This window comes from Saccopteryx leptura, chromosome 6, assembly GCF_036850995.1.
Source record: "Saccopteryx leptura isolate mSacLep1 chromosome 6, mSacLep1_pri_phased_curated, whole genome shotgun sequence".
NCBI lineage: Eukaryota > Metazoa > Chordata > Mammalia > Chiroptera > Emballonuridae > Saccopteryx > Saccopteryx leptura.
In genome coordinates, this window is record NC_089508.1 from 50,888,841 (window position 1) to 50,916,068 (window position 27,228).

Below are 27,228 nucleotides of genomic sequence, written 5' to 3' on the forward strand. Positions count from 1 at the left end.
GCGCCCATTTGCTTCTCCACCCCTCCGCCGCACTTTCCTCTCTGTCTCTCTCTTCCCCTCCCGCAGCCAAGGCTCCATTGGAGCAAAGATGGCCCGGGCGCTGGGGATGGCTCTGTGGCCTCTGCCCCAGGCGCTAGAGTGGCTCTGGTCGCAATATGGCGACGCCCAGGATGGGCAGAGCATCGCCCCCTGGTGGGCAGAGCGTCGCCCCATGGTGGGCGTGCCGGGTGGATCCCGGTCGGGCACATGCGGGAGTCTGTCTGACTGTCTCTCCCCGTTTCCAGTTTCAGAAAAATGGAAAAAAAAAAAAAAAAAAAAAAATTACAAATTAGAGTGCCTACCTAACTACACCTAATTTTATCTCTATGCCTTTAAGTAGTTCTTAAAAGACCCTACCAGTTCCATTATAACAACAAGCAAAGGGAATATTAAAGGTTTACAATGAGAAACTGCCAGTTTAGCAAATGAATAGATGAATATGCAATCTCAGCAGAGAGACTACCCAGAGATAAAGAAGGAAAAGGGGGCAAAGAAAATAGTTAATCAATAAGTCAAGGCAGAGTGAAGGGTATGTGGTTGGATAAGAAGAAAAAAGGGCTGAGGCTTATGAAGAGTAAGAGAGAACAAAATGAGAAACCCCACTTCCCATCTGGTACTGGAATCAAGAGGAACATCAAGAGATTTGAAAAAAAGCCAAAGAAAAAAGTCACTGGCATCTTCTATCTTACACTTACATACAGTTTTTGAAGCACTTGACATACACTGTCTACTTTATTTAAACCTCACAGAAGGCCTATAAGAAATCAGTAGGAGCCTGACCAGGCGGTGGCGCAGTGGATAGAGCATGGGACTGGGATGCGGAAGACCCAGGGTCAAGACCCCAAGGTCACCAGCTTGAGCGCGGGCTCATCTGGCTTGAGTAAAAGCTCACCAGCTTGAACTCAAGGTCACTGGCTCGAGCAAGGGGTTACTCGGTCTGCTGAAGGCCTGCGGTTAAGGCACATATGAGAAAGTAATCAATGAACAACTAAGGTGTCCCAATGAAAAACTGATGATTGATCCTTTTCATCTCTCTCCGTTCCTGTCTGTCTGTCCCTATCTATCCCTCTCTCTGACTCTCTGTCTCTGGGAAAAAAAAAAAAAAAAAAAAAAATCAGTAGGATAAGTATTTTTCTAAGTGAATGGTTGATGAAACAGAAGCACAAAAACATAAGTAATCTGCTCATGATCATGCATGTGCTTGGTGATAAAGCCAGCACTAAAAGCCAAGAAGAGTAGGAACATCAGGAGAATGGACTTAACTGGCCACAGCTGGTATAGTTCTCCACAGTTCTTGCTTTCACACACCCTGTTTACTTTGACTCTCTTAACCCAGTTTGTCCAACAAACACTTCAATTTTCAGTTACTTTCACAATTTAAAAAATGCTTTCCCCTCTTTTTGCAACAAGAAAAATACCCTACAATACCCTCTGAAAGGTCAGTTTTTCATTTAGAATTCAGAAACCTATCCATGTTCACATGTTACACATGTTCTGGGGGGGAAATGAAGTATAAAAGCTAATTTACTTTCATTAATAAATTTAATAATTGAGGAGCAAATAACCTTAAAACTTGCTTAAAGTTTAGAGCATATGACATACTAATATTAAACTAAAAAGCTTTTTAGAAAAAAATGTATTATTCACCTTTATTATTTAATTAATGTTTCAAATATGATAAAAACTGGAGAAATGCTAATTAACATGAAATTATGTAAGGGAGCTTGAATCTTCAGAACTAGGAATTACCCTACGGCTTTATATAAAATTTTAAAGAAAGATCAAGTAGAAACCACAGTTACAAGTTCAGTAAAAAGGCATGCTCATTCTAGTTAAAGCATGTACAAATAAGAAAAATGAAAAAAAGGCAATAGCACAAAGAACACTGGGTATTAACAAATGCCACTTGTACTGATAATATGGAATTACATTTCATATCATAAAAGAGATTCAGTAGCAAAAACCCCAAAATGTAACAGTGACATTAATATCTCTTCTAGGTAGATGACATTATATTGTTGCCACTAGCCATTCAAAGTACTACCTAACTCCAACTATTGATATATAATTACAGTTCACTGATGTTTTTGTCAAAGTCTTCAAAACTGTCTATCAAGTTCACAGGACATTTTCTCTATAATTAAGATATAATCTACTCATTGAGTGCTCTTTCTACCAGTATCTAAATAATTTTTCTACAATAAGCATTTAAGAAATGCTAAATGCAGTGACTGAGGTAGGATAAGAAGTTACAATAAGCTATCTTTACAAGTTGAATTAAAACTAGTGATTGAAAAACAACCTAGTAAGTTACCCTCTAGGCTTTGAAAAAGAATAATTTTCTTTTAATGTTTTACTTCAAAAAGAAGGTCTCCAACATGTAGATGGGGATCTACACAAAGATCTTACACCTTACACGTTAGACCCTCAAATCATTGAATAAACTGTCTTCTTTCAGGGGTATGGAAGGCTTCCCCAGGGGTATGGAAAGAGAACCTCCCCCTCTAGTGCTATATGTCAGCACCCACATTTCCCTCCTCTCCCAGTTTCAGCCTTGTTCTCAGTCTACTGTAAACACCTTGGTGTTTACCACATTTCCCTAGTAGGCTAGATTTTTCACACAGACAAAAAATAAACATTTCAACACCATCTACAAAAAGGGGGACCAAAAAGCAGAATCTGCCCTGGCTGGTTGGCTCAGTGGTAGAGCGTCGGCCAGGGCACACAGGAGAAGCGCCCATCTGCTTCTCCACCCCTCCCCCTCTCCTTCCTCTCTGTCTCTCTCTTCCCCTCCCACAGCCAAGGCTCCATTGGAGCAAAGTTGGCCCGGGTGCTGAGGATGGCTCTATGGCCTCTGCCTCAGGCGCTCGAATGGCTCTGGTTGCAAAAAAGCAACACCTCAGATGGGCAGAGCATCGCCCGCGGGGTGGATCCCGGTCAGGCGCATGCGGGAGTCTGACTGCCTCCCCATTTCCAACTTCAGAAAAAAAAAAAAAAAGGCAGAACCTTGGTACACTAGAGGTGAAACATAAAAAATGACTCAGAAAACCTGACAGGCAAACAAAACAAATATATCCTTGACAGATGTCAAAAAAGATTCTGATAAAATTCAAAATCCATTTCTCACAAAGCTATCCAGTAAAAGAGGAATATAAGAATACATCATTGATATAATTTAAGTTTTATCCAAAATTAAGTTATTCTAACACTTGATGTTGTAACACTAGTAGTATTCTCATTAACATAAGGAACAAGTGAAGAATGTCCACTAGCACTCAAGTTATTTAACATTGTTTTGAAGGTTCTAGTGAGCATAACAGAATAAGAACAAGAATATAGGGCAGTATTAGGATTATTATTATTTGTATAATGATGCATCTCAAACTCAAAATTACTTACCTGGAAATACCAAGAAACCAACTAAAAAGCTACTAGAACCAAAATATGAATTTAGGTATTAAATATTTAATAACTGGCTTTTAAATAAATCAACAATAAATAAGATTTTGAGGAATGATACAGGTCTCATTCTCTGCAACTACTTTTCCAACATGTCCACTCTCATTAAAGTCCCTATGTATTCCCTCACTCTCAGCAGACTTATCTTACTTCCTATCTCCCAAACATAAAAGTCATCAGATCAGAACTCACTCATCTCACCCGCATCAGTCATATACACGTATCCTGTCCTTTAATTCTTTCATTAAATAAAGCTGTCCCTCCTAACTATGCTGCATTATTATGTACTTCACTATTGATTACCCTTTCTCTTTCTCTTCTATACTTAACCTCTTCATCTCAAAAGTGTACCAGCCATCATCTTTAACACATGTTAAAGGTTCTCCCATAAAACACAAAATAACTGAGCACATTTCCCTCCAGCCACACACCTGTAACTCATTAGCTCTACTGCCTCACCTCCACCTGGTCACCATCTGGCTTCCCCTCCCACCATCCACCAAAAGAGCTCATGCTAAATAAAGTCACCTTCGGGTCCTAATCCAAAAGGTATTTTTTAGACTTCACCATACTTGACTTCTCAGCATCTATTCAATACTGCTCATCATCTCTTTTCTCTTTGAAACTTTCCCCTTGGCTTCTCATCCCACTCTGCACAGTCTGGCCCTTTCTTACCTCTCCAGCCTCATCTTGTTTACTGCTCTCCCCATTCTCTACATTCTAGCCACAACGGCTACCTTTGAGCTCCTTGGAAAGAGATGTGCTCATCACTGCCACAGGGCTGTTGTGCAGGTTGTTTCCTCTGAAACTTGCCTGATTCCTTCTATCCTATTATCAGCTCTTGGCTCAGTAACTACTTTGTCAGAGAAGCCCTGCCTGACCTCTCTCTAGCTCAAACTACCCTTTAATGTAGTCTAAAGTCACCACATAGCTCTCCCTATAGTATTTACAATAAATAAATTCAAAATTTTGTGTGTGATTACCTCGGCCCTGGATCTCAGGCTCCAAAAGAGCAATTAATTTTTTGTTCTTGCTATGGTACAACAGTATAGTACCTGGCACACAGTAAGCATTCAATAAATTTCAAATGATTAGTCAAGAGCTAGGAGCTCATATCATAAAACTGAAATAATCAAAAAAATTCTGAAATTGTTCCAGAATAAGAATGCTACACTAAGAAACAATATTTTTAAAATTCAGAAACACAAGTAAAAATCAAATATATAATAATTGTGGCTTCTGAACCATCATGTATTTATATTAGAACTGACTAAAAAATGAAAGTAAATTTTTAAATCCACCACACAAATTTATAATGGATTACATATTTAAAGGTTAAATAAGAAACCTCAAAAGTCTAGAAGAAAATATAAACAAATATATTATGTAACCTTGGGAAGGGCAGATGATGGGAGCTGGGAGGAAAGACTATACAGGAAAAAAACTGGCTCCATAATAAGTTAAATATGTACTCGTTAAATATCCACATAAATAAAAATAAAAGGCAAACAAACTAGAAACAAATATTTACAACATGTGAAAAAAGGTTAAGTCTTAAGATATTAAGAACTCATAAATCAATAATAAAAGAAACCAACAAAGAAAGATATGAATATGATTTTAAAATGTAAATAATCACAAATATTAAAATGTTAAATGTTGGTAATAATAAAAAAATACTGATTAAAGCAATGTGGCACCATTATTTACCTATTAAAATAAGTAAAGATTTTTAAAGAGATAAAACTCAGTGTTGACAGGGTATATAAGTCAATAGACTTGTGAATAAACACTGAAAGAATTTGTAGAACATCTTTTGGTAAGGAAATTTGTCAATGTACACAATATTTCTTAAAATTCTGCATGTTCTTAGATTTAGCAGTTCCACTTCTGGAAATTTACTCTAAGGAAATTATCACGTCCTTATGCAAAACTATAGCTACTAATATGGCTTTCAAAATGTTCTTTTAACTAGCAATGAATCAATCAGTAAATCAAATAAGTGCTCAACAATAGGGAATAGGCTAAATTATAGCATACTCATATTGGAATATAATTTAGCCATTTAAAATCATGTAGATGAATATGTAATGATAGAGGAAGACATTTATGATAAATTGCTGAGGGAAAGTACCATGTTATAAAACAGCAGATACTTCACAATCCCATTTTTTAAATGGGAAAATGTTGAAAATTCATTATGAGAAAAAAATAAGTCCCTTTGCAACTCATTTTACAATATCATTTGCATATAAACTCAGGTAGCCATGAAGATTAACCCTTCCTTATAATACAAAAAACAAGTAGAAAAAATGTTTACTTACTCTTCCAATTTCTGCAGTCCAAGAAACAACAATGGTGTTTGGTACTGTTGTGGACAATCGGACAAGTGAGGTGATATTAATTGGTCGACTAGGTCGCTTTGGTTCCACGCCATTTTTAGTTGGTGGAAGATAACCCTAAGGATGAAATATAATTTATTTCTACTTATCTCTACAATCACTTCAATTTCCATTTTAAAAAGCCCCTATATATAAGGTACTAGAATATGTATATATTTCCATTAAAAGTAGAAAAGTAAACATTTATGAGTTTCTCTAAACAACCCTGTAAGTCTCATTACAGTAAGCCTGAGAAAAATATTGATGATAGAATTTAAAATTTTTTTAAATTAATGAATCAAGATAAATTCATAAAGAGCTCAGGTAAGTATATATATATATAAGGAATATTTGAAAGTTGACTAATAGCCCCCTCTCTCATCCTGTTTAAGGCACAGCATTCTTCTAATTTTATCACAGGCTGCCAGATGCACATGAATACAGTTGAGGTTTTGTTGAAATAATTCTTCTCCCCAAAACCCAGTACAATACTAAAGCTACCACACCCAACTTCAAGTCCTAGATTTTTGTCTCCATAGCTAATGTCACAGCTGTTAACTGTACATAGTTGGTACATGTGTTTCACTCAGTGAATATATATCTAAAATAAATGTTTTCTTTTCTCTTCCTCTCTTTCTTTTTTTTTGAGAGAGAGAGATGAGAAGACCAACTCGTAGTTGCTTCACTTGAGTTGTTCCTTGAATGCTTCTCACACATGCCTTGATATGTTGGAGACCAAGTCAGTGATTGATCCCTTGCTCAAGCCAGCGACCTCGGGATCATACTGATGATCCCACACTCAAGCTGGCAAGCCTGCACTCAAGGCTGCCACCCTGCGGTTTCAACCTGGGGACCTTAGTGTTCTAGGTCAATGCTCTATACACTGTACCACCACTGGTCCGGCCATAAAGATATTCTCGTAAAAAAAACTATGATTTATAGTTGTGATGACTTATTTACTACCTGTGTTGGCAATAAATTTTTTTTTTTTATTCATTTTTAGAGAGGAGAGAGACAGAGGAGAGAGAGACAGAGAGAGAGAAGGGGGGAGGAGCTGGAAGCATCAACTCCCATATGTGCCTTGACCAGGCAGGCCCAGGGTTTTGAACCGGCGACCTCAGCATTTCCAGGTCGACGCTTTATCCACTGCGCCACCACAGGTCAGGCAGCAATAAATTTTTAAAACTAGCTTTGAGGACTTACTGGAAGGCTGCAAGGTTTTGTATTCACTTTCACACAAAGATTTGGTGGGAAGTGATCTTCTTGTGGACAACTGGTTTCTGATAAACAAAACCTAAACAATAAAGAACAAGTTTAGTCTCCTTTACTAATATGACCTCATCAATATTTTTGTTCAACAGCTAATCTAAAAGACTGCCAAGCTTAAATTAAAAAAAACTATCAAACTATACATTTCACATGATGAATAAACATATTACACAGGTTTACAATCAATAATTCTATTAATGTAGAGTTTTAATGATCATAATTAGCAACCTATAGTCCAAATAACATTTCCAATCATTTATTTAAGCATGTTCTGAAAGGATAGGGGAGATATACAGTATTTCCCAATTTTATATGCCTGTGAAACATTTTTTTGGGATTTTAGCAAAATGCTGTATGTCTATCCCCTGGACCTAATTCTATCCACTAATCAAGGTACTCTATTATTCCCTGAGAACAGAAGATGTTGACATTACTTGTATTATATCCAGATGTATTTAGAATACTATTTTAAAAACTCATGAAAATATTTATTTCTAAATTAAATGCATAACCTTTTGGGAAAACCAAGTACAACTATATAATTTGTAAATTCTCACTCTTATATAGCTAAAATAACGCTTAATTTACTATTTAAGACATGTTCTTAGTTACTTCCTTATTCCCCACATACAGCTGAGGCTCATCTCACCTTTCTACCTTAGACTACTTTAGTTTTTCTGTACCCATGCAGCACTGTAAACATAACCTAAGTACTAGGTACTAGTTCCTTATCTACAGTAGTTTGCCATTCATGAAGATGAGGCCTTTTCTCTCATAAAACTTGGTATTTCTAAAGAGCTGACCACTATATTTAAACATATCATTAGCTGGAGCTTATCTACTGAGGGCAACCAAAATGGAGAAATGTGGTTAGATATAGGATATATAAACTGCTATATTAAAATCTAATTGGATAAAAATCAGATTTCACAGGAGGTTTTCCCTCACTCAAACATCTAAACCCAGTATTTTCAATATACTTACTGAAAATTAAGTGAAATTTAAAAATCTTTAAGAAATATGAACTTTAAAACTTTGAATATATGTTATAGTCAACACTGTACCTTAACTGGACCTGCACTGTGAAGTCACATTTGGTCCCAGAAATATCCCTGGAAAAGACAGAACAAGAACTACAATTACTTTAAAAATATGCATATGAAAGCTGATTTAAGGATACTATTACTCCAGAAAGTTTTTCAAATTATCAGAGATACAACTGTTTTTAAAGTAAATAACACTATAATAATATTTTCAATACTAATATTTGCATTACCCAATGCACTGTTTTAAAAAATCACTTATTATAAACAAAACTGGATTTAAAGCCAGACTACAAGTTACACCTGAAGACAACTTACATTGAACTGCTGATTTGCTGCACTTGTTGTGGTGTCAATGCAAATGCAAAACAGGTTTCTCGAAAGCGCTGGCTGTTATCTGATGCTAAAGACAAAAAATATATATATCTTTTATTTCCTTCAAATTAATCAATAAAGACAACAAAAATAACCAATCATATGCCTTTAATTAACTGGGATATAGTCTAGAGTTTAGATAACAAAGCAATTAAAGCACTGAAAAATAGGCCCTGGCCGGTTGGCTCAGTGGTAGAGCATCGGCCTGGTGTGCAGGAGTCCCAGGTTCAATTCCCGGCCAGGGCACACAGGAGAAGCACCCATCTGTTTCTCCACACTCTCCCCTCTCCTTCCTCTCTGTCTCTCTCTTCCCTTCCCACAGCCAAGGCTCCATTGGAGCAAAGTTGGCCCAGGCGCTGAGGATGGCTCTACGGCCCCTGCCTCAGGTGCTAGAATGGCTCTGGTTGCAACAGAGCAGCGCCCCAGATGGGAAGAGCATTGCCCCCTGGTGGGCATGCCGGGTGGATCCCAGTCGGGCGCATGTGGGAGTTTGTCTGACTGCCTCCCCGTTTCCAACTTCAGAAAAATACAAAAAAATAACAAAACAAAAAAAAATATGCCAGTTGTAATAGAAAAGAAACAAGAACAAAAATGGCTAATTCCAGAAGATATATCAGGATTCAGATAATACATAATCAAAGAAACACTCATAAAAATTATCTAATATAAATGTTGTCATCTAAAAGCATACTTGTAAATAAAATACTCTGATATTGATTTTACTTAAAATAGAACATAAACCCATTTAACGAGATGTTACATGGTTTCAGCTATGTAAAAACATTCTCATTTTGAGATGACATTTAGTCTTGAAGGCAAGTTAAGAATTTTACCATCTCTTAACTATATCACACAAGTTTTATCCAATAAATATCATACATAGTTTCTCCTATGCTCAGATGACTTCACTTCAAAATCTGCCTGTGGTCACTATCTCAAAGATAGAAAAGAAGAAAGGAAGAGAATAAAGAAGAGAGGGTGGGGAGAGAGAAATGACAAGAGAGCAGATAAGCAAGAACAGGTCAGTGTAGAGCAGGGATTCCTACAGCATGCTGCTATGAACAACAGTTCTATTAGCTTTTAATACATGTTATATAGATGAAAAAATTCAGTGTTCAATACCCTGCCTTGTTCACTAATGTTTCCTCAGTGCCTAGCACAAAGAGGCAACAAATGCCTTGGTTGAATGAATAACAGAATACAAAAATTAAGAAACACCAGATTAAACTATTTCAACTGTACTTTCCCGGAGTAATTTTCTAGAACTAAAAGATCCCTAGAAGTTATTATTGTATTTCTGGCCTGTGGGCCACTTAAAGCTGTGTAGATAAAGTAGCTGAACTTGGCCACTCTTGCTTAATTTGATTTGATCCTACTTGCAAGCAATACTTCCTCCACAACTACTACCAAACTGCAGTTATGTCATGCTGAGAAATATGCACAAACATATAACTATGGGGGAGTGGGGTGGAAAAGAGCACTGCTGCTCTTTGATCTCAATATAGGAATATCTTTTTTTTTTTTTTTTTTTTTTTTGAGAGAGAGAGAGACAGGAAGGGAGAAATATGGAGGAGCGAGAAGAGAAGCATCAACTTGTAGCTGTATCACATTTAGTTGCTCAATGACTGCTTCTTGTATGTGTCTTGACCAGAGACTCAAGCCAAGCCAGTGACTCCTTGCTCAAGCAAGTGACCTTTAGGGACTTGTTGATGAGCCCATGCTAAAGTTGGAGACCTCAGGGCTTTGTACCTGAAACCTCAGCATCCCAGGTTGATGTTCTATCCACTGTGCCACCACTGGTCGGGCAATATAGGAGTATCTTTTAAAAGCTAGATTTAGTGTTTCTCCTTTCGGTGAGGTGGGAAGGTTTCTTCTTAAAGACTATCTCCAAGAAATAGTTACCAACCAGAAAGTTATCTTCTTCTTTCTTTTTTTTTTTTGTATTTTTCTGAAGCTAGAAATGGAGAGAGAAAGTCAGACAGACTCCCGCATGTGCCCGACTGGGATCCACCCAGCACGTCCACCAGGGGGCGACGCTCTGCCCACCAGGGGCGATGCTCTGCCCCTCCGAGGCATCGCTCTGCCGAGACCAGAGCCACTTTAGCGCCTGGGGCAGAGGCCAAGGAGCCATCCCCAGCGCCCGGGCCATCTTTGCTCCAATGGAGCCTCGGCTGCGGGAGGGGAAGAGAGAGACAGAGAGGAAGGAGGGGGGGGTGGAGAAGCAGATGGGCGCTTCTCCTGTGTGCCCTGGCGGGGAATCGAACCCGGGACTTCTGCATGCCAGGCCAACGCTCTACCACTGAGCCAACCGGCCAGGGCCCAGCAAGTTATCTTAATTGTAAAGTATCAACCTAGTAGATGGCCAAAAACCAGGGACTAGACAGTTTCCTGTGTCAGGCACAATGCAAGTTAACTCCTTTGCTTCTTAAAGAATATGCCGCTATAAAGATTAAATTCAGTCCCATAGGTTTAGCCTAATTTAGATTTCTGGCTCCATTTTAAAACAGTGTGAAAGTAATTTCTCAAATACAAATATTCATATTACTCACTGGGTAAAATTTCAGATTCATTTTAGAATATATGAGTACAGTTAGTTTTGGATATGCACATACAGATTTAGATAGTTATGACTGTAATAATAAGGCTGTTTCTTGTGCCATACATAGAATCAGGTTTATTACTTAATAATAATCACTATTTACATCCTCTTTTATATATATTATAATGCTCATAGAGTTATTACTACTTATCTGGAAAAGCACCTTTGCTTTTGTGTGTGACAGAGACAGACAGAGAGAGGAACAGACAGACAGGAAGGGAGAGAGATGAGAAGCATCAATTCTTTGTTCCGGCACCTTGTTTCTCAGTGATTGTTTTCTCATATGTGCCTTGACTGGGGGGCTACAGCAGACCAAGTGACTCCTTGCTCAAGCCAGTAACATTGGGTTTAAGCTGGTGAGCGTTGCTCAAACCAGACGAGCACACGCTCAAACTGGTGACCTCAAGGTTTCGAACCTGGGTCCTCTGAGTCCCAGTCCAACGATCTATCCACTGTGCCACTGCCTGGTCAGGCGAAAAGCATCTTTTTATACTATGTCGTTTTCAGTCTTAACTTCCGCTATGAACACACCAGTGGAGAATTTATCATTTGGGTCTTAGATAACAGACTATCTAAAAACTTTTCTAAGTGAAGTAAGTTAATATTATCCCTTTCAGAAAAATTCAAGCTAAATAGAATCGTAGAATCTTCATACTAAAGAATGGAGTCTTTTCCAAAACAATGACTTCCAATGTTTGGGGGATGCATCTCAAAGTGTACACAGAACAATCCATAGGGATACAGGAAAAAATAACTACCTGTAAAACAGGCGTTTTTAAAAGTTGAGATTTTTTATTTTATTATTAGCAAGAAAGAGAGACAGACAGATAGGGACAGAGAGGAGAGAGAGATGAGAAGCATCAGTTCTTCGTTGTGGCATCTTAGTTGTTCATTGATTGCTTTCTCATATGTGCCTTGACTGGGGGGGGGGGGCTCCAGCTGATCCAGTGCTCCTTGCTCAAGTCAAGAGACACTGGGCTCAAGCCAGACACCATGGGGTCAGGTCTATGATCCTACACTCAAGCTGGCAACCCTGCGCTCAAGCTGTGAGCCCACACTCAAGCCGGACGAGCCTGTGCTCAAATTGGCAACCTTGAAGTTTCGAAATTGTGTCCTCAGTGTCCCAGGTTGATGCTCTATCCACTGTGCTACTGCCTAGTCAGGCTAAAAGTAGAGATTTTAAGAAAACCAGATAGAAGGTGACAGAAGAGTATATATGACTTTGGGTGATGAGTATGCAACATAATCAAATGTCAAAATAACCTGGAGATGTTTTCTCTGAACCTATGTACCCTGATTGATCAGTCACCCCATTAAAAATAATTAAAAAAATAAAATTAAAAAAATAAAAACAGATTTTACATAAAAATCTAAAACCTAATTTACAAAGCTACCTAAAATTTTATATGAAAACTTTTCACTTTTATTTTTATGTTCTATAACAAACATTAATAGTTTAATATATATATGTGTGTGTGTGTGTATATATATGGTATATGCTAAATTATTTCGCTGGGAGGTCTGTGTGATCAAATAAGCTTGTAGACTATTGACCTAGAATTCAACCTTACTTTCAACCCTTCCATTTGCATTTTGAACCCTTTTAGAGGTGAGGAAGAGTGCCCATTCCCTTGTCAGGCAGAAGATGACTGGTGATGAACAGTTTAATTGTTAGAAAAGTTTAATGGAAAGAGATGAGCTCACATAGACTAGATTCCAAACTGGTTTTGTCACATATTTGCCATATGACCTTAGGTACTTATCCACTCTGTTTCCTTCAATATATAAACAAATACATATATATACACACAAACCCTAATAGGGTTATTTTGAAAAATATAAATGCAGCAAGATATTAAAAAAAACAATTTCCTTTTCTGTTCCCTTTCCTCCTTATGCTCTTATACTGAATCAAAATATATAAGGCTGTAGTTTTCGCCCATTGATGTCATACAGCATATCCACTGACAGCCATTCTTCAAATATTTCAGACAACATTAATGTGCCTTTCTCTCCCTCCACTGAGTCTTCCCACTATGTTTCAGACAAGATTTCAAAATTACTCACCATGCAAATCCTTTTCCTCTAAACAAATCCCTGGTTGTTACACTATAAAGTGACAACCGGAACTAGACACATTCTGTATAGCCTATATTATTTATTCAAAATATTTGCAGCCCCTCTGTAATGGCCCATCCCCATGGGAGGATTATACCTCCAGTGTCACTGATATTAGCCCTGCCCAATGAAATGTGAGTGGAAGTGTATTACTTCCAAGCAGGAATTTTAAGAGCTATCCTTTGGTTTTACCATCTTCCTTTCCAGTCTGCTCTGACTCTGATTCTAGAGTGAAGAGAGGATAGTTCCACAGCCATAACATGAGTGAGAAATAAATCCTAGCTGTTTGCCACTGAGATTTATGGTTGCTTGTAAGCTGACTTTTTTTATATTATTCTAGATACAATATGACTAGAACAGTATTTTTTATCAACAACCACCATTTAATATTGTTAATCCATGCAACAATCATGAAGGAAAGGTATCTGCTCCTTTTTTAGATTTAGAAATTGAGGTTCAAGTAGTTACATAACTGTTAAGCTTCATACTAGGTAAGTAGAACCAGAATTGAAACTCACGATCTACAAATCTCCAAAGCCCATGTTCTTCTCATAACATAGATCATTAGCCCCCTAACATAGGTGTTATACTTCTATTACTGCAGACTAGCATTATATAAATCATAAAAATAGGAAAAGAACTACTCACCACCCCTCATCATAACTGCTTATAATGTTCACATATTTCCTTCCATTCATTTTTTTATCAACTTGTATATACAATTTGAAAGCTCACTTTAAAAAAATTACCCTCCTCATAACTACATTTTTCAATTACAATATCTATTTCCATATTTTAATTATTATATTATATTTTATCTACAGGGTATATGCAAATCTTAATTACTCCCTCGATTAGTCAATTAGGTTGCTTCTAACTTCTCATTACTTGAAACAATTCTGTTAACATCTTTGCGCTTATTTTTGGTTTTTTGGAAGGGAGAGCTACTTAGTATTTTCTTTTAATCAATCCCAGATGTGGAATTTCTGGGTCAAAAAGTACAGAGATTTTTATGAACCTTGACATAAACACAAGAGTGATTTTCAAATGGTTTTAACAGTTTACATAAGACCATTAGCAATTTATGCATCTATTAATTGCATCCTACTCTGGCCTGCCTGGAGTTGTTGCTAATTTAATGGGTGGGTCCTGTAACACCTTAATAGTTTCATTTGCATTAAGAATTTCCCCCATTTTTGTTTAATTTCCTATTTAATTGTTTAATCTTGTCCAGTACCCAATTTTATATTTGCATAAGGGTTTGATACATAAAAATATTAACCATTGGAAATTTGCTTAAAATATTTTTCATTTTGGCTACATTTTTGGATGATATAAAAGTTAAATTTTAATGTATCTAATCTATCAACTATCTTTATAAATTCTAGTTGTCTCCCTTCAGTTCTTTGGCCTATTGTTTCTATGTAATTATTAATCCATTTGGAACTTATTTTAGTATGTGTTATCTCTAAATTTGTTACTATAAATTGCTTACAGTTATACTAACACATTATTTGTTAAATAATCCTTCCCTTCCCTATGGATATATGCACTTCCTTTAGCATATATTAAATCCTTTAATCCAACATGTTCTATTTCCTGGCTATTTTCCCAGGGGTCTTTTTTTATTCTAGTGCTGGCACTCTAGTTTTTAATTTTTATAGCTTGATTATGTTTAAATATCTTTAAGATAATTTTTATTTATTGATTTCAGCAATAGAGGAAGGTAGAGAGAAAGAAAAACAAGAACATCAAGCTGTTCCTGTATGTGCCCTAACCAGGGGTTTAACTGGCAACCTTTGTGCTTTAGGACAATGCTCTAACCAGCTGAGCTATCCAGTCAGGGTTGTTCTAATATCTTATAGCTAGGTTTCACTCCATCCAGTCATTTTTTTTTTTAATCAGAACTTTAATGTTGACTCAAATATTCATCTAGATGAATTCTGAAACCTTTCGCTACGATTTTTAAATCCCAATGGTATTTTTAGTAGAATTACAATACACCTATGAATTATTTTGAGCTGACATCTTTATATCTTTAATTTTCCCATTCTCAAGCGCTGTACCTGTGGCCATTTAATCATTTCAAGATTTTGTCATTTTTATCATATAGATTAGTTACACAGTTCCCATTAAGATTATTCTTACAACAGATATTAATCAACAGAACGAATTATCTATTTTCTTTCTTGACACCAACATCATACTATATATAGTGTTATAGCTTTATACGAAGTCTTGAAATCAACTAGTGCTAGCCCAAGTGTCCATCAGCAGATGAATGGATAAACAAAATGTATATCCATTCAATGAAATATATTTCTCTGCCATAAAAAAGAATAAAGTCCTGATATGTGCTGCAACATGGAAAAACTTGGAAACATTGTGCTAAGTGAAATAAGACAGACACAGCAAGGCAAATATAATATGATTCCATTATATTAAGTATTTAGAATAGGCAAATTCAGAGAGACAAAAAGTACATGAATGGTTACTAGAGACTGGTGGGAAGGGGGAATGAGTAGTTATTGCTCAATAGGTATATAATTATTCTTTATTTTTTAACTAATGTGTTTTTTTTAAAGACTTTATTTATTCATTTTAGAGAGGAGAGAAACAGGAAACTTCAACTCCCATATGTGCCTTGACCAGGCAAGCCCAGGGTTTTTTTTTTTGAACCGGTGACCTCAGCATTCCAGGTCGATGCTTTATCCATTGCGCCACCACAGGTCAGGCTATAAAATTATTCTTTAGTCCCTGGCCAGTTGGCTCAGTGGTAGAGCATCGGCCTGGAGTGCAGGAGTCCCAGGTTTGATTCCCAGCCAGGGCACACAGGAGAAGCACCCATCTGTTTCTCCACCCCTCCCCCTCCCTCTCCTTCCTCTCTCTCTCTCTTCCCCTCCCGCAGCCAAGGCTCCATTGGAGCAGAGTTGGCCCCGGTGCTGGGGTGGCTCTATGGCCTCAGCCTCAGGCACTAGAATGGCTCTGGTCGCAACAGAGCAATGCCCCAGATGGGCAGAGCATCACCCCCTGGTGGGCATGCTGGGTGGATCCCGGTCGGGCGCATGCGGGAGTCTGTCTGACTGCCTCCCTGTTTCCAACTTCAGAAAAATACAAAAAAAAAAAAAAATTCTTTGGGGCGATGCAGAACTTTTCAGAAATAGTGATAATGGCTGAACAACACTGTGAATGCAATTAATACAGAAATGTACATTTAAAATGATAAAATGGCAAATTTCATTTTTATTACCATATATATATATTTTACCACAATAAAAAGATTAATAAAATAGGTCATAGACCTAAATGTAAAATCTAAAACTATAGAAGTTTTCAAAGAACACATGAAAGAAATCTTGTGACCTTTGGTTAGGCAAAATTTCTTAATACCAAAAGCACAATCAATTTTTAAATTGATAAACTGAACTTCATAAAAACTAAGAACTTATATTCTTGGAAAGACACTGTAAAGGAATAAGAGAAGCCATAGATTGGGAGAAAATATTTGCAAATTACATATTCATTAAAGGACTTACAGCCAGAATATATAAAAACCCTTACAAGTTACTAATAAAAAGAGCAAACAATTTAACAAAATTTAAAATGGGCAAAGATTTGAACAGATACCTCACCAAAGATAAATATATGAATGACAGAAAAAAGCACATTAAAAGATGTTCCAGCCCTGGCCGGTTGGCTCAGCGGTAGAGCGTCGGCCTAGCGTGTGGAGGACCTGGGTTTGATTCCCGGCCAGGGCACACAGGAGAAGCGCCCATTTGCTTCTCCACCCCTCCGCCGCGCCTTCCTCTCTGTCTCTCTCTTCCCCTCCCGCAGCCAAGGCTCCATTGGAGCAAAGATGGCCTGGGCGCTGGGGATGGCTCTGTGGCCTCTGCCTCAGGCGCTAGAGTGGCTCTGGTCGCAACATGGCGACGCCCAAGATGGGCAGAGCATCGCTCCCTGGTGGGCAGAGCGTCGCCCCATGGTGGGCGCGCTGGGTGGATCCCGGTCGGGCGCATGCGGGAGTCTGTCTGACTGTCTCTCCGTTTCCAGCTTCAGAAAAATGCAAAAAAAAAAAAAAAAAAAAGATGTTCCACATTCTTAGTCTATAAAGTATGTAAATAAAAACTACAATGAGATACACACCAACTAGAATGTCTAAAATTTTTTAAATGACAATACCAAGTGCTGACAAGGATGTAGAACAACTGGAAAGCTCATACACTGGTGGTAGGAAAGGCCCAACACTGTCAAAAATAGTTATTAGTTGCTTAGAAAAGTTAAACCTGCATGTATGACACTTACTGTATTCCTAAGTAATTTATCCAAGAAAAACAATAATCACACAACCATACATAGGTGTGGGCCTACATTTTCATAACAGCTTTGTTTTCAATACCCTAAAACTGGAAACAACCCAAATGTGTATCAATAGGTGAATGAATAGTGTTATAGCCATAAAATAAAATACAGCAATAAAAAGGAATAAATACACACATAACAGATAAATCTTAAATCATAATTTTATGTAAAAGAAGCTAGATCTCCTTCCACTCCCAAAGCGTATACAGTGGACCTTGAGATACAAGTTTAATTCACTCTATAACCGAGCTCATAAGTCAGTCAACTCGTATATCAAACAAATTTCTCACATTTAATAAAACAAATAGATTTAATCTGTTCCAGCCCTGTGAAACATCCCCAAACCATCCTAAATTATGAAAAACATGTTTTTAATTAAGAAACACACATGTATACTTTACCAATGCATAACAAAATATATGAAATAAAAGAAAAAAGTGTTATTTAGTACTGTGTTCTTACCTTGGAGACAGACGAGTGAGGCTAATGGAGGTGAATGGCAGAGGAGGAGGGAGGGAGGAAGGGATGCAGGCACTGTAGACACGGAAACTAAAACTGCACTTTCTTAACACTAAATGTAAACTAAAGCTGCATTTTATTTTAAGCAAAACTAAAACTGCACTTTCTTTACTTAAAATGAAACCACAAAAACTAAATTGTAAAGAAATGCACTTTCTTAACTTTAAACTTAATCTAAGCTTAACACTATGTATTTTTCATTTAATCATCACCTGTTTTTGCCTTTTTAGCTGTACTTTCGGCACTTTCACTTGCAGGACTTTTGAATAAAAATCTATCCAAAAAGGCCTGCTTTCGCCTGCCTTTGAAAATGTTACGGAAATGTGACAAACAAGTGTTATTAAAAAGTGCTGAAGCAGACCAGTTGAAACTTTTTCTGGGTGTTTCTTTTCAGTGAAACTTGAAAGCTTCTCCCACATTGCCAGCATGTCTTTAATTTCACTTGTAGAAATCACTTCCTCCGACTCTACCTCCTCCTCACTACTAATCTCTTGCAGAAGCTCCGTATGTTTCATCATCTGTAGCTCCTTCAACTCCTCAGCTGAGAGTTCCTAATCATGTTCCTCAACGAGCTTGTTTACATCACCCTCATCTACCTCCAGACCACAATCTCCTCCAACGCTTCTACCTCGGTCTCGGTTTCTGGTTCGAATCCTTTGAAGTCCCTGTCTGCAACAACATCAGGCCATAACTTTTTCCATGCTGAGTTCAAGGTTCTTCTTGTAACCTTGTAACCTGTTGTCGTGCCAAGTCAATAATGCGTAAACATATCACGATGTTGTAGTGATCTTTTCAAAACTCTCTAAGGGTTAGAACTGTATTCTCAGTCACCTCAAAAGCAGCGGTGGAACAAGTACTTTGTGTAAAGCTTTTTAAAGTTGGAAATGACCTGCCGATCCATAGACTGCAAGATTGAAGTAGTGTTGGGTGGGAGGTAGAGGACTTTCACGAATTTGAACTCATTGAGAATGTCATCTTCAAGACCAGGTGGGTGGGCTGGAGCATTATCAAGGAGTAGTAATATTTTCATCAGGAGTTTATTTTCTTGAAGCTATTTCTTCACTGCAGGACCAAAGATGAGATTTACCCGTCCAATAAAAAACTGCTATGTAACCCATGCCCTAGCATTGCTGCGCCACATAACATGCAGTTTTTAAGAATCTTGTGAGTCTTAAAGGCTCGAGGATTTTCAGAATGATACACGAGCAGTGGCTTTACTTTATAGCAGGGGTCGGGAACCTATGTCTCGTGAGCCACATGTGGCTCTTTTGAGGGCTGCATCTGACTTACAGAGAAATCTTTAATAAAAAAAATAACGTTAAAAATATAAAACATTCTCATGTATTACAATCAATTCATTTCCTACCACTCATGTTCATGGTTGTGGGTGGCTGGAGCCAATCACAGTTGTCCTCAGGGACAATACCAAATTTTTATTGGATAATGCGTAAAGTACACGGGTCGTTGTATGGCTCTCACGGAATTACATTTTAAAATACATGGCGTTCATGGCTCTTTCAGCCAAAAAGGTTCCCGATCCCTGCTTTACAGTCACTGCTAGCATTTGCACACAGTGCAAGGGTCAGACGGTCCTTCATTGGTTTATGGCCTGGCAGCTTCTACTCCTCTGCGTTGATGAAAGTCCTCCGGGGCATTTTTTTCCAAAACAATCCTGTTTCATCACAGTTGAATACTTACTGGGGGATGTAGCCTTCCTTTGCAATAAGCGCAGCAAAACGTGTGATGTACTCCTCAGCTGCCTTAACGTCAGCACTCACAGCTTCGCCATGCCTCACCACCGAGTGGAGACCAGATCTCTTCCTGAAATTTTCAAACCAGCCGTGACTTGCCTTAAATATATCTTCTGCCGCCTCTTTTGAGGTTTATGGTTCTTTCTTCTTCAAGTCGCCGTAAATAATATGTGCCTTTTTGCATATTACAGTCTCCGTCACTGTATCTCCTGCCAGCTTTCTCTTTCACCCACACCAGCAGAAGCTTCTCCATTTCTTCATGGATATTTGTCTTTAATTGGGACAGAATTGTAGATCCTTTCACTGAATTTGCGCTTTTGATGGCATCCTTTCATTTAAGGATGGTACAAATTGTAGGTGTAGTACGGTTGCGCTAGTTCAATCACTTGTACACCACGCTCATGTTTTTCTATTATTTCTTGCTTTACTTCTATCGACAACATTCTCTTCTTCTTCTCACCACTGTCCTTTACACTCACTTTCTTCGGTCTCATGACAACACACAAAAAAAGTTAGTAAAAAATGCAAAAATGATGTAAGAATGAGTACAGTGCTGGAGATTCGACTTGATTCTGCGGGTAACATGTGAGAAAGAACAAGATGCTGGTGTTGTGCTGCTGATACTGGACCCGTGAGCCAACGCACCAATTAGCGGCAGCTTGCCGAATCACAACTCATATCTCGGAATTTCACTCAGATCTTGAACAAAAATACAGACCAAGTCGCAGCTCGTATCTTAAGAAATTCGTATGTTGGTCTGCTCGTATCTCAAGGTACCACTGTATACTCCACGATTCCATTATATAAAATTCTAGAAAATGCAAACTAATTTGTAGTGACAGAAAATACATCAAATCTAGGGACTAGATGGGAATGGAAGGAATAACAGGGAGGGATTACTAATGGGATGAGGAGACACTGGGTAGTGATAGATACATTCATTATTTTGATTGTGGTAATGATGTCACATAGTCAACATGTATTAAACTGTACACTTCAGCCTAACCAGGCAGTGGCACAGTGGATAGAGCGTCAGATTGGCATGAAGAGGACCCAAGTTTGAAACCCTGAGGTCGCTGGCTTGAGCGTGGGCTCACCATCTTGAGCACAGGGTCACCGGCTTGAGCACAGAATCAGAGACATGACCCCATGGCTGATAGCTTGAGCCCAAGGTCGCTGGTTTGAAGCCCAAGGTCGCTGGCTCAAGAAAGGGGTCACTCTCTCTGCTGCAGGCTGCCCCCCAGTCAAGGCACACATAAGAAAGCAATGAATGAACAACTAAGGTGCCACAATAAAGAACTGATGTTTCTCTTCTCCCTCCCTTCCTGTCTGTCTGTCCCTCTGTCTATCTCTCTCCCAAAACAACAACAACAACAAAAAAAAACAGTTTGGCCCTGGCCGTTTGGCTCAGTGGTAGAGTGTCGGCCTGGCGTGCAGGAGTCCCGGGTTCAATTCTGGCCAGGGCACACAGGAGAAGCACCCATCTGCTTCTCCACCCCTCCCCCTCTCCTTCCTCTCTGTCTTTCTCTTCCCCTCCCGCAGCCAAGGCTCCATTGGAGCAAAGTTTGCCCGGGCACTGAGGATGGCTCTGTGGCCTCTGCCTCAGGTGCTAGAATGGCTCTGATTGCGGCAGAGCGACGCCCCAAGATGGGCAGAGCATCGCCCCCTGGTGGGCATGCCAGGTGGATCCCGGTTGGGTGCATGTGGGAGTCTGTCTGACTGCCTCCCCGTTTCTGGCTTCAGAAAAAAATACAGAAAAAACCCCCAGTTTAACTAAAACAGAATGGCAAAAAAGGGCAGAGGTGGAAAAGGGCTGAACAATAGAACCATGGTGAACTGGTACTAACATTTAAGGTTCAAGCCAAAAAAGAATTAGCTAAAATTTCAGAAAAAAAAGCAGAGGGCAATGGTATTCTTGATACCAAGAAAATAGAGAATTTCGAAGCAAGAGTGGACAGTGTTAAATGCTCAGAGGTCAGTTATGGTATGGATTGAGAGCTGGATTTAACAACCAGCAAGTCACAAGTGATCTTAGCAGGACATGTTTCAGTGGCATGGTAGGAACAAAAGCCAGACTGCAACAAGTTCAGGTGTGAACGTCACGTTAAGTCATTGCTTGATTTTGACACTTAAATATAATATTAGATCTTTAACTGTTTTCCTATCTGCAATAGCAAAGTACACGAAAATCTCAGATTTGTGAATTAACATACTGTTTGAATCACTGTAAGCAATCCTGAAGGTCTCCAAAGTTTTATAATATACAATAATTTAAAATTTTGTTAATATAGGAGTTCAAATATTGGCTGTTTTGGGGAAGCAGGATGAGCGTCCCTCAAGTAGTAAGTATCTCAGCCCCTCAATGTGACCTGAACTGTATACTTACCAACAGTTCTCACTGAGGGTAAAAATAGAAGTCACTCACATTGCCACTTATTCTATGCTCCAAGTTAGAGGAAAGATGAAATGTTTTAGTAGTGTTCATAATTCAGTATACTTACAAAGATCATACTTAGTTTAAAATAATTCTCTTGTGAATATTAAGGGCTTATTGTGTTCATGGGAGAGATTTGCAACAACCATACCCCTCGTAAACATTTATTACTAATGTTTCATTTGTAAGAAAGAAAAGCATTGCCCACAATATCCAGGACATAATTATAATTCAAAGACACAAAATATGCAGAGGAAGTTAAGTTTTTTGAAATTTCCTTTTACATATTGCTCATAGAAAGATGCACTAGATTAAAAACAGAAACAGGAATCATGTTGCAATTTACATAAATTAAAAACACTGGACGGTAAAACCTAGATACATAAAATAAACAAGGTTATTGATATTCTGATGATAGAAACATTGAGCTAATCTAAGTGGCTGTACTTTCAACTGCTCTAAAAATATTTGCTATTCCACCTCACCAGCAGAAAGAAAAGCTAAAAATAGTCATCTTTTCTATTACAGAATATTTCTTGCTGTCTTGGGGAAAATGAAAATAAAATACCTATCTACAAATGTCAGCCTTAAAATCTTTAATAAGGTCTGGTTTATTCACACAAACAAAAACCTGGATAACAATGTAATTTTAAAAAACATAGCTGAATGATAGTTTCATCAACTAGGTTGCTAACAATCATTAAGACAGAAGCTTGCAGAAAATTTCTTTCAATAAAAGGCATATACTGAATTGTTAACAAATTTACACTGTTTTAACTACTTCAATTTTTAAAATAGGAACTTTTTAAAGCAAACAATATTGATGACATGAGAACACTCATAACACATTAAGGAAAAAAAGGCAAGATATAAACTTGAAATGTACAACCTACTAAGTACATTTATATACAACTGCTCACAAAAATTAGGGGATATTTTATACCTTCATATTCATTTTGAAATATCTCCTAATTTTTGTGAGCAGTATATATGCCTTAAAAGACCAAAAAGAGGCAGCAAAAATTGATTTCTTTGTAATTATTTTTAAATTTTTTCACATTGAGACATATTGCTTTATTGTTTACATATCTTTTAAAAAAAACACAGTAATATCACTCACATTAAATATGCAGCTAAATTCTGAGAATTTTCATGGTGGCCAATATTTCACAATAAAATGTCGCTAAAGTTTTTAGAGTACAACAAAAATCACACATGAATTTTTCCACTCATACAGAACAAACATACCAATACTAAGAAACAAGAAACAACTGTCATATATGATACTTCTGGACCCTAGTTCTATAAAACTCTTAGATTTTATTTTACAGTTTAGTTGCAGGCTACTAAACTCATTTTCAATAAACTTGTCTATGCTTTTTTATCATCTTACTCCTCTGGAGTTTAATTCTACCTGTTCTATGTACTTTGTCTTTATATTATGTCTCAGTTTACGGGTTTAGTAGCTGGTCTCCTGGATAGACTTAATCGAATGAGCCTATACAGACTCCTTGGCAACTTTAAAGCTAAAAGTATGGTAAATATTTTATCTGGCCCATCTATTCTCTCAAAGCTGGCAGGCTATCCATCTATTTTAAGTCCAGCAGGGTTAAGACATAGCACTAGGTCAAACCAAGCCAGCCAGCTATGAACTAAGTCTGATGATAAATGTTTTAACGCAGAAACAGAAGGAAGCTGACTATAATTGGGAAGTTTTCTCTTTCTTTTGCAAAAATATCTTTTCATTTTCATCTTTATTTTGATGCAGGTAATACAACCATTCCAAGTTAGAAAAAAAACCCCTAAAATTCTGTTACCTGATGACAGCAGCTAAAAAGCATTTTGATATATATTCTTTCAGGCATTTTCTGATACATCACAAGTGTAATACATACAATGTTTCCCACTAAACTGCACTGGATACTTTGTCACTTAAAAACGTATAATAAGCCCTGACCAGATAGCTCGGTCATACTTCCGAAGCACAGAGGTTACCTGTTTGACCCCTGATCCGGGCACCTACAGGAACAGATTGATGTTCCTGTCTCTCTCTCTCTCTCTCTCTCTCTCTCTGTCCCTCTCCCTTCTTCTATTGCTAAAATCAACCAATAAATAAAATTTTAAGTATAATAAAAAAAACTTTCCATGTCAATAGCATATCTTTGTCACCATTTTAAGTGGCTACATGGTATTCTATAATACAGATGTGCTATAATTTAATTAATTTCTTCTTTCTGGACATTAAGGTTGCTGTCAATATTTCCCTCTAGAACCAATGCCTTGATGAATCTTTTCCTCCCTCCCTAGGAGTGTGGGTGGGTATGTTATTCTATAATCTTTATTTCCTTAGGACATCCTCTTAGGAAAAAAAATGGGTGGGTCAAAAGATATATATATATATATTTGTGTGTGTGTGTGTGTGTGAAAGAGAGAGAGAGAGAGAGACAGGAAGGGAGAGAAATGAGAAACATCAATTCTTCGTTGCAGCTCCTTAGTTGTTCATTGATTACATTCTCATATGTGCCTTGACGGGGGGCTACAGCTGTCCGAGTTACTCCTTGCTCAAGCCAGCGACCTTGGCCTTAAGCCAGTGACCTTTGGGCTCAAGCCGGCGACCTTGGGGTTTCTAGCTGGGGTCCTCCACATCCCAGTCCAACACTCTATCCACTGTGCCACTGCCTGGTCAGGCAAAGATATACATTTTTTAAACTTTTGTACAAATTGCAAAAATGTTCTTCACTTTGCATAACTGGTATATATATTAAAGTTCTAGAGTTCCTTGCCAACACTAGGCAGTAGATAAAATATATCTTAGTCTTAACTTTGCATTTCTTTGACTACTTTATAAGTTGACTATTTTCATACCCTTACTGGCTTTGTGCTGTGAATTACTCTATTCTGCTATATTAGTCATTTCTTAATTTTTTCTTTTGATGCTTCAAAACTGAGAAATGATTACTGCTTTTAATGACTTTGAAGACCTAAATAACAGCAGTTTCTTTAGCATGGGGTAGGTACAAACCTACTTGGAAAAGGTTCATGAGAGAAAGTGAGGAAAGAAGTCAGAAACAGTGAATCAACACACCCCTGGCGAGGAATTATGTGGTAAAGGAAAAGAAAATGAAGGTACAGCTAGAGAGAAATTAAAAGTAATCTTTTTAAATATAGAATATAGAATGAATCAAAAGTTAACTTCTGGAAGTTCCCACCATCAAAAATGCCAGTACCGCCCTGGCCGGTTGGCTCAGCGGTAGAGCCAACCGCTCTCATTTTTAAAATGAGAAAGTTAGCCTAAAGTTGTACATTAATGGGAATCATCAGGTAAAGAGACAAATAACTGATGATATGGAAGAGAGAGGAAAGAATTACTAAGCAAGGTCCATGAATAAGCATGCGAGTGGGATCCAATACACATGAGCCTAAGAACTGGCCTTAGCCCAGAGTCCAAAGAATTCATCCAGGGTCACAGAAGACAATGTATATAGCATACTGTCAGAGATGTGATGATGTAGGTAGGTACGTGGTAGGTACTGGCTTTTTTTTTTTTTTTTTTTTTTTTTTTGTATTTTTCCGAAGCTAGAAACGGGGAGAGACAGTCAGACAGACTCCCGCATGCGCCCGACCGGGATCCACCCGGCATGCCCACCAGGGGCGAAGCTCTGCCCACCAGGGGGCGATGCTCTGCCCCTCCGGGGCGTCGCTCTGCCGCGACCAGAGCCACTCTAGCGCCTGGGGCAGAGGCCAAGGAGCCATCCCCAGCGCCCGGGCCATCTTTGCTCCAATGGAGCCTTGGCTGCGGGAGGGGAAGAGAGAGACAGAGAGGAAGGAGGGGGAGGGGGGTGGAGAAGCAAATGGGCGCTTCTCCTATGTGCCCTGGCCGGGAATCGAACCTGGGTCCCCCGTACGCCAGGCCGCCGCTCTACCGCTGAGCCAACCGGCCAGGGCGGTACTGGCATTTTTGATGGTGGGAACTTCCAGAAGTTAACTTTTGATTCATTCTATATTCTCATTGCAGAAGAAATAAGAAGCTAAGTCAACAGCACAGTGAAGAACAGTTGTGAGAGAATAGCATGTAATGTGGGAATAAGATGTGAAATAGTCACCTAGCAAAGAGAATAGGCGAACTAGGCAACACTATCTGATGGCTGGGTAGGAGTAAGCACTCTTTTTTTTTTTTTTTTTTTTTTTTTTTTTTGTATTTTTCTGAAGCTGGAAACGGGGAGAGACAGTCAGACAGATTCACGCATGCGCCGATCCACCCGGCACGCCCAGCAGGGGCGACGCTCTGCCCACCAGGGGGCGATGCTCTGCCTTTCCGGGGCGTCACTTTGCCGTGACCAGAGCTACTCTAGCGCCTGGGGCAGAGGCCAAGGAGCCATCCCCAGCGCCCGGGCCATCTTTGCTCCAATGGAGCCTTGGCTGCGAGAGGGGAAGAGAGAGACAGAGAGGAGGGGGGGGTGGAGAAGCAAATGGGTGCTTCTCCTATGTGCCCTGGCTGGGAATCGAACCCGGGTCCCCCGCACGCCAGGCCGATGCTCTACCGCTGAGCCAACCAGCCAGGGCCAGTAAGCACTCTTATTCACATACAAATTATTTCTACGTTAAAGATATGTAATGTGGTCATATATTTTTCCCTTGGTTTATTTATTTTGCCATTAAATGTAATAAAGTGTGTTTTTCTTTTTTTGAGTCCTCACAAAATTATATTGCTCCCTTTCTTAGGGTAAATTCCTTCCTCACCCCAATATCATTCAAATTTTATTTATGCATTTTAATCTATTATTGAGGCATTTATTTAAATGTAATCTATATTTCCTGATACTGTTTTAGTCTCATTTTAAGCATTTAAATTTTTTTTTTTAATATTTTACTTACTGATTTT

General features: G+C 38.4%; 1 protein-coding gene across 1 annotated transcript in view; it reads right to left on the bottom strand.

Moving 5' to 3' along the window:
* Window positions 1-27,228, bottom strand: part of PIAS1 (protein inhibitor of activated STAT 1) — a 142,142-nt gene that overhangs the window by 41,092 nt on the left and 73,822 nt on the right. The window contains exons 3-6 of the mRNA XM_066342833.1: window positions 8,510-8,594; window positions 8,213-8,260; window positions 7,083-7,173; window positions 5,823-5,957 (exon numbers count right to left, since the gene is read on the bottom strand). Of these exons, the coding sequence (XP_066198930.1) occupies window positions 5,823-5,957; window positions 7,083-7,173; window positions 8,213-8,260; window positions 8,510-8,594 (359 nt within the window). The remainder of the gene's footprint in view (window positions 1-5,822; window positions 5,958-7,082; window positions 7,174-8,212; window positions 8,261-8,509; window positions 8,595-27,228) is intronic.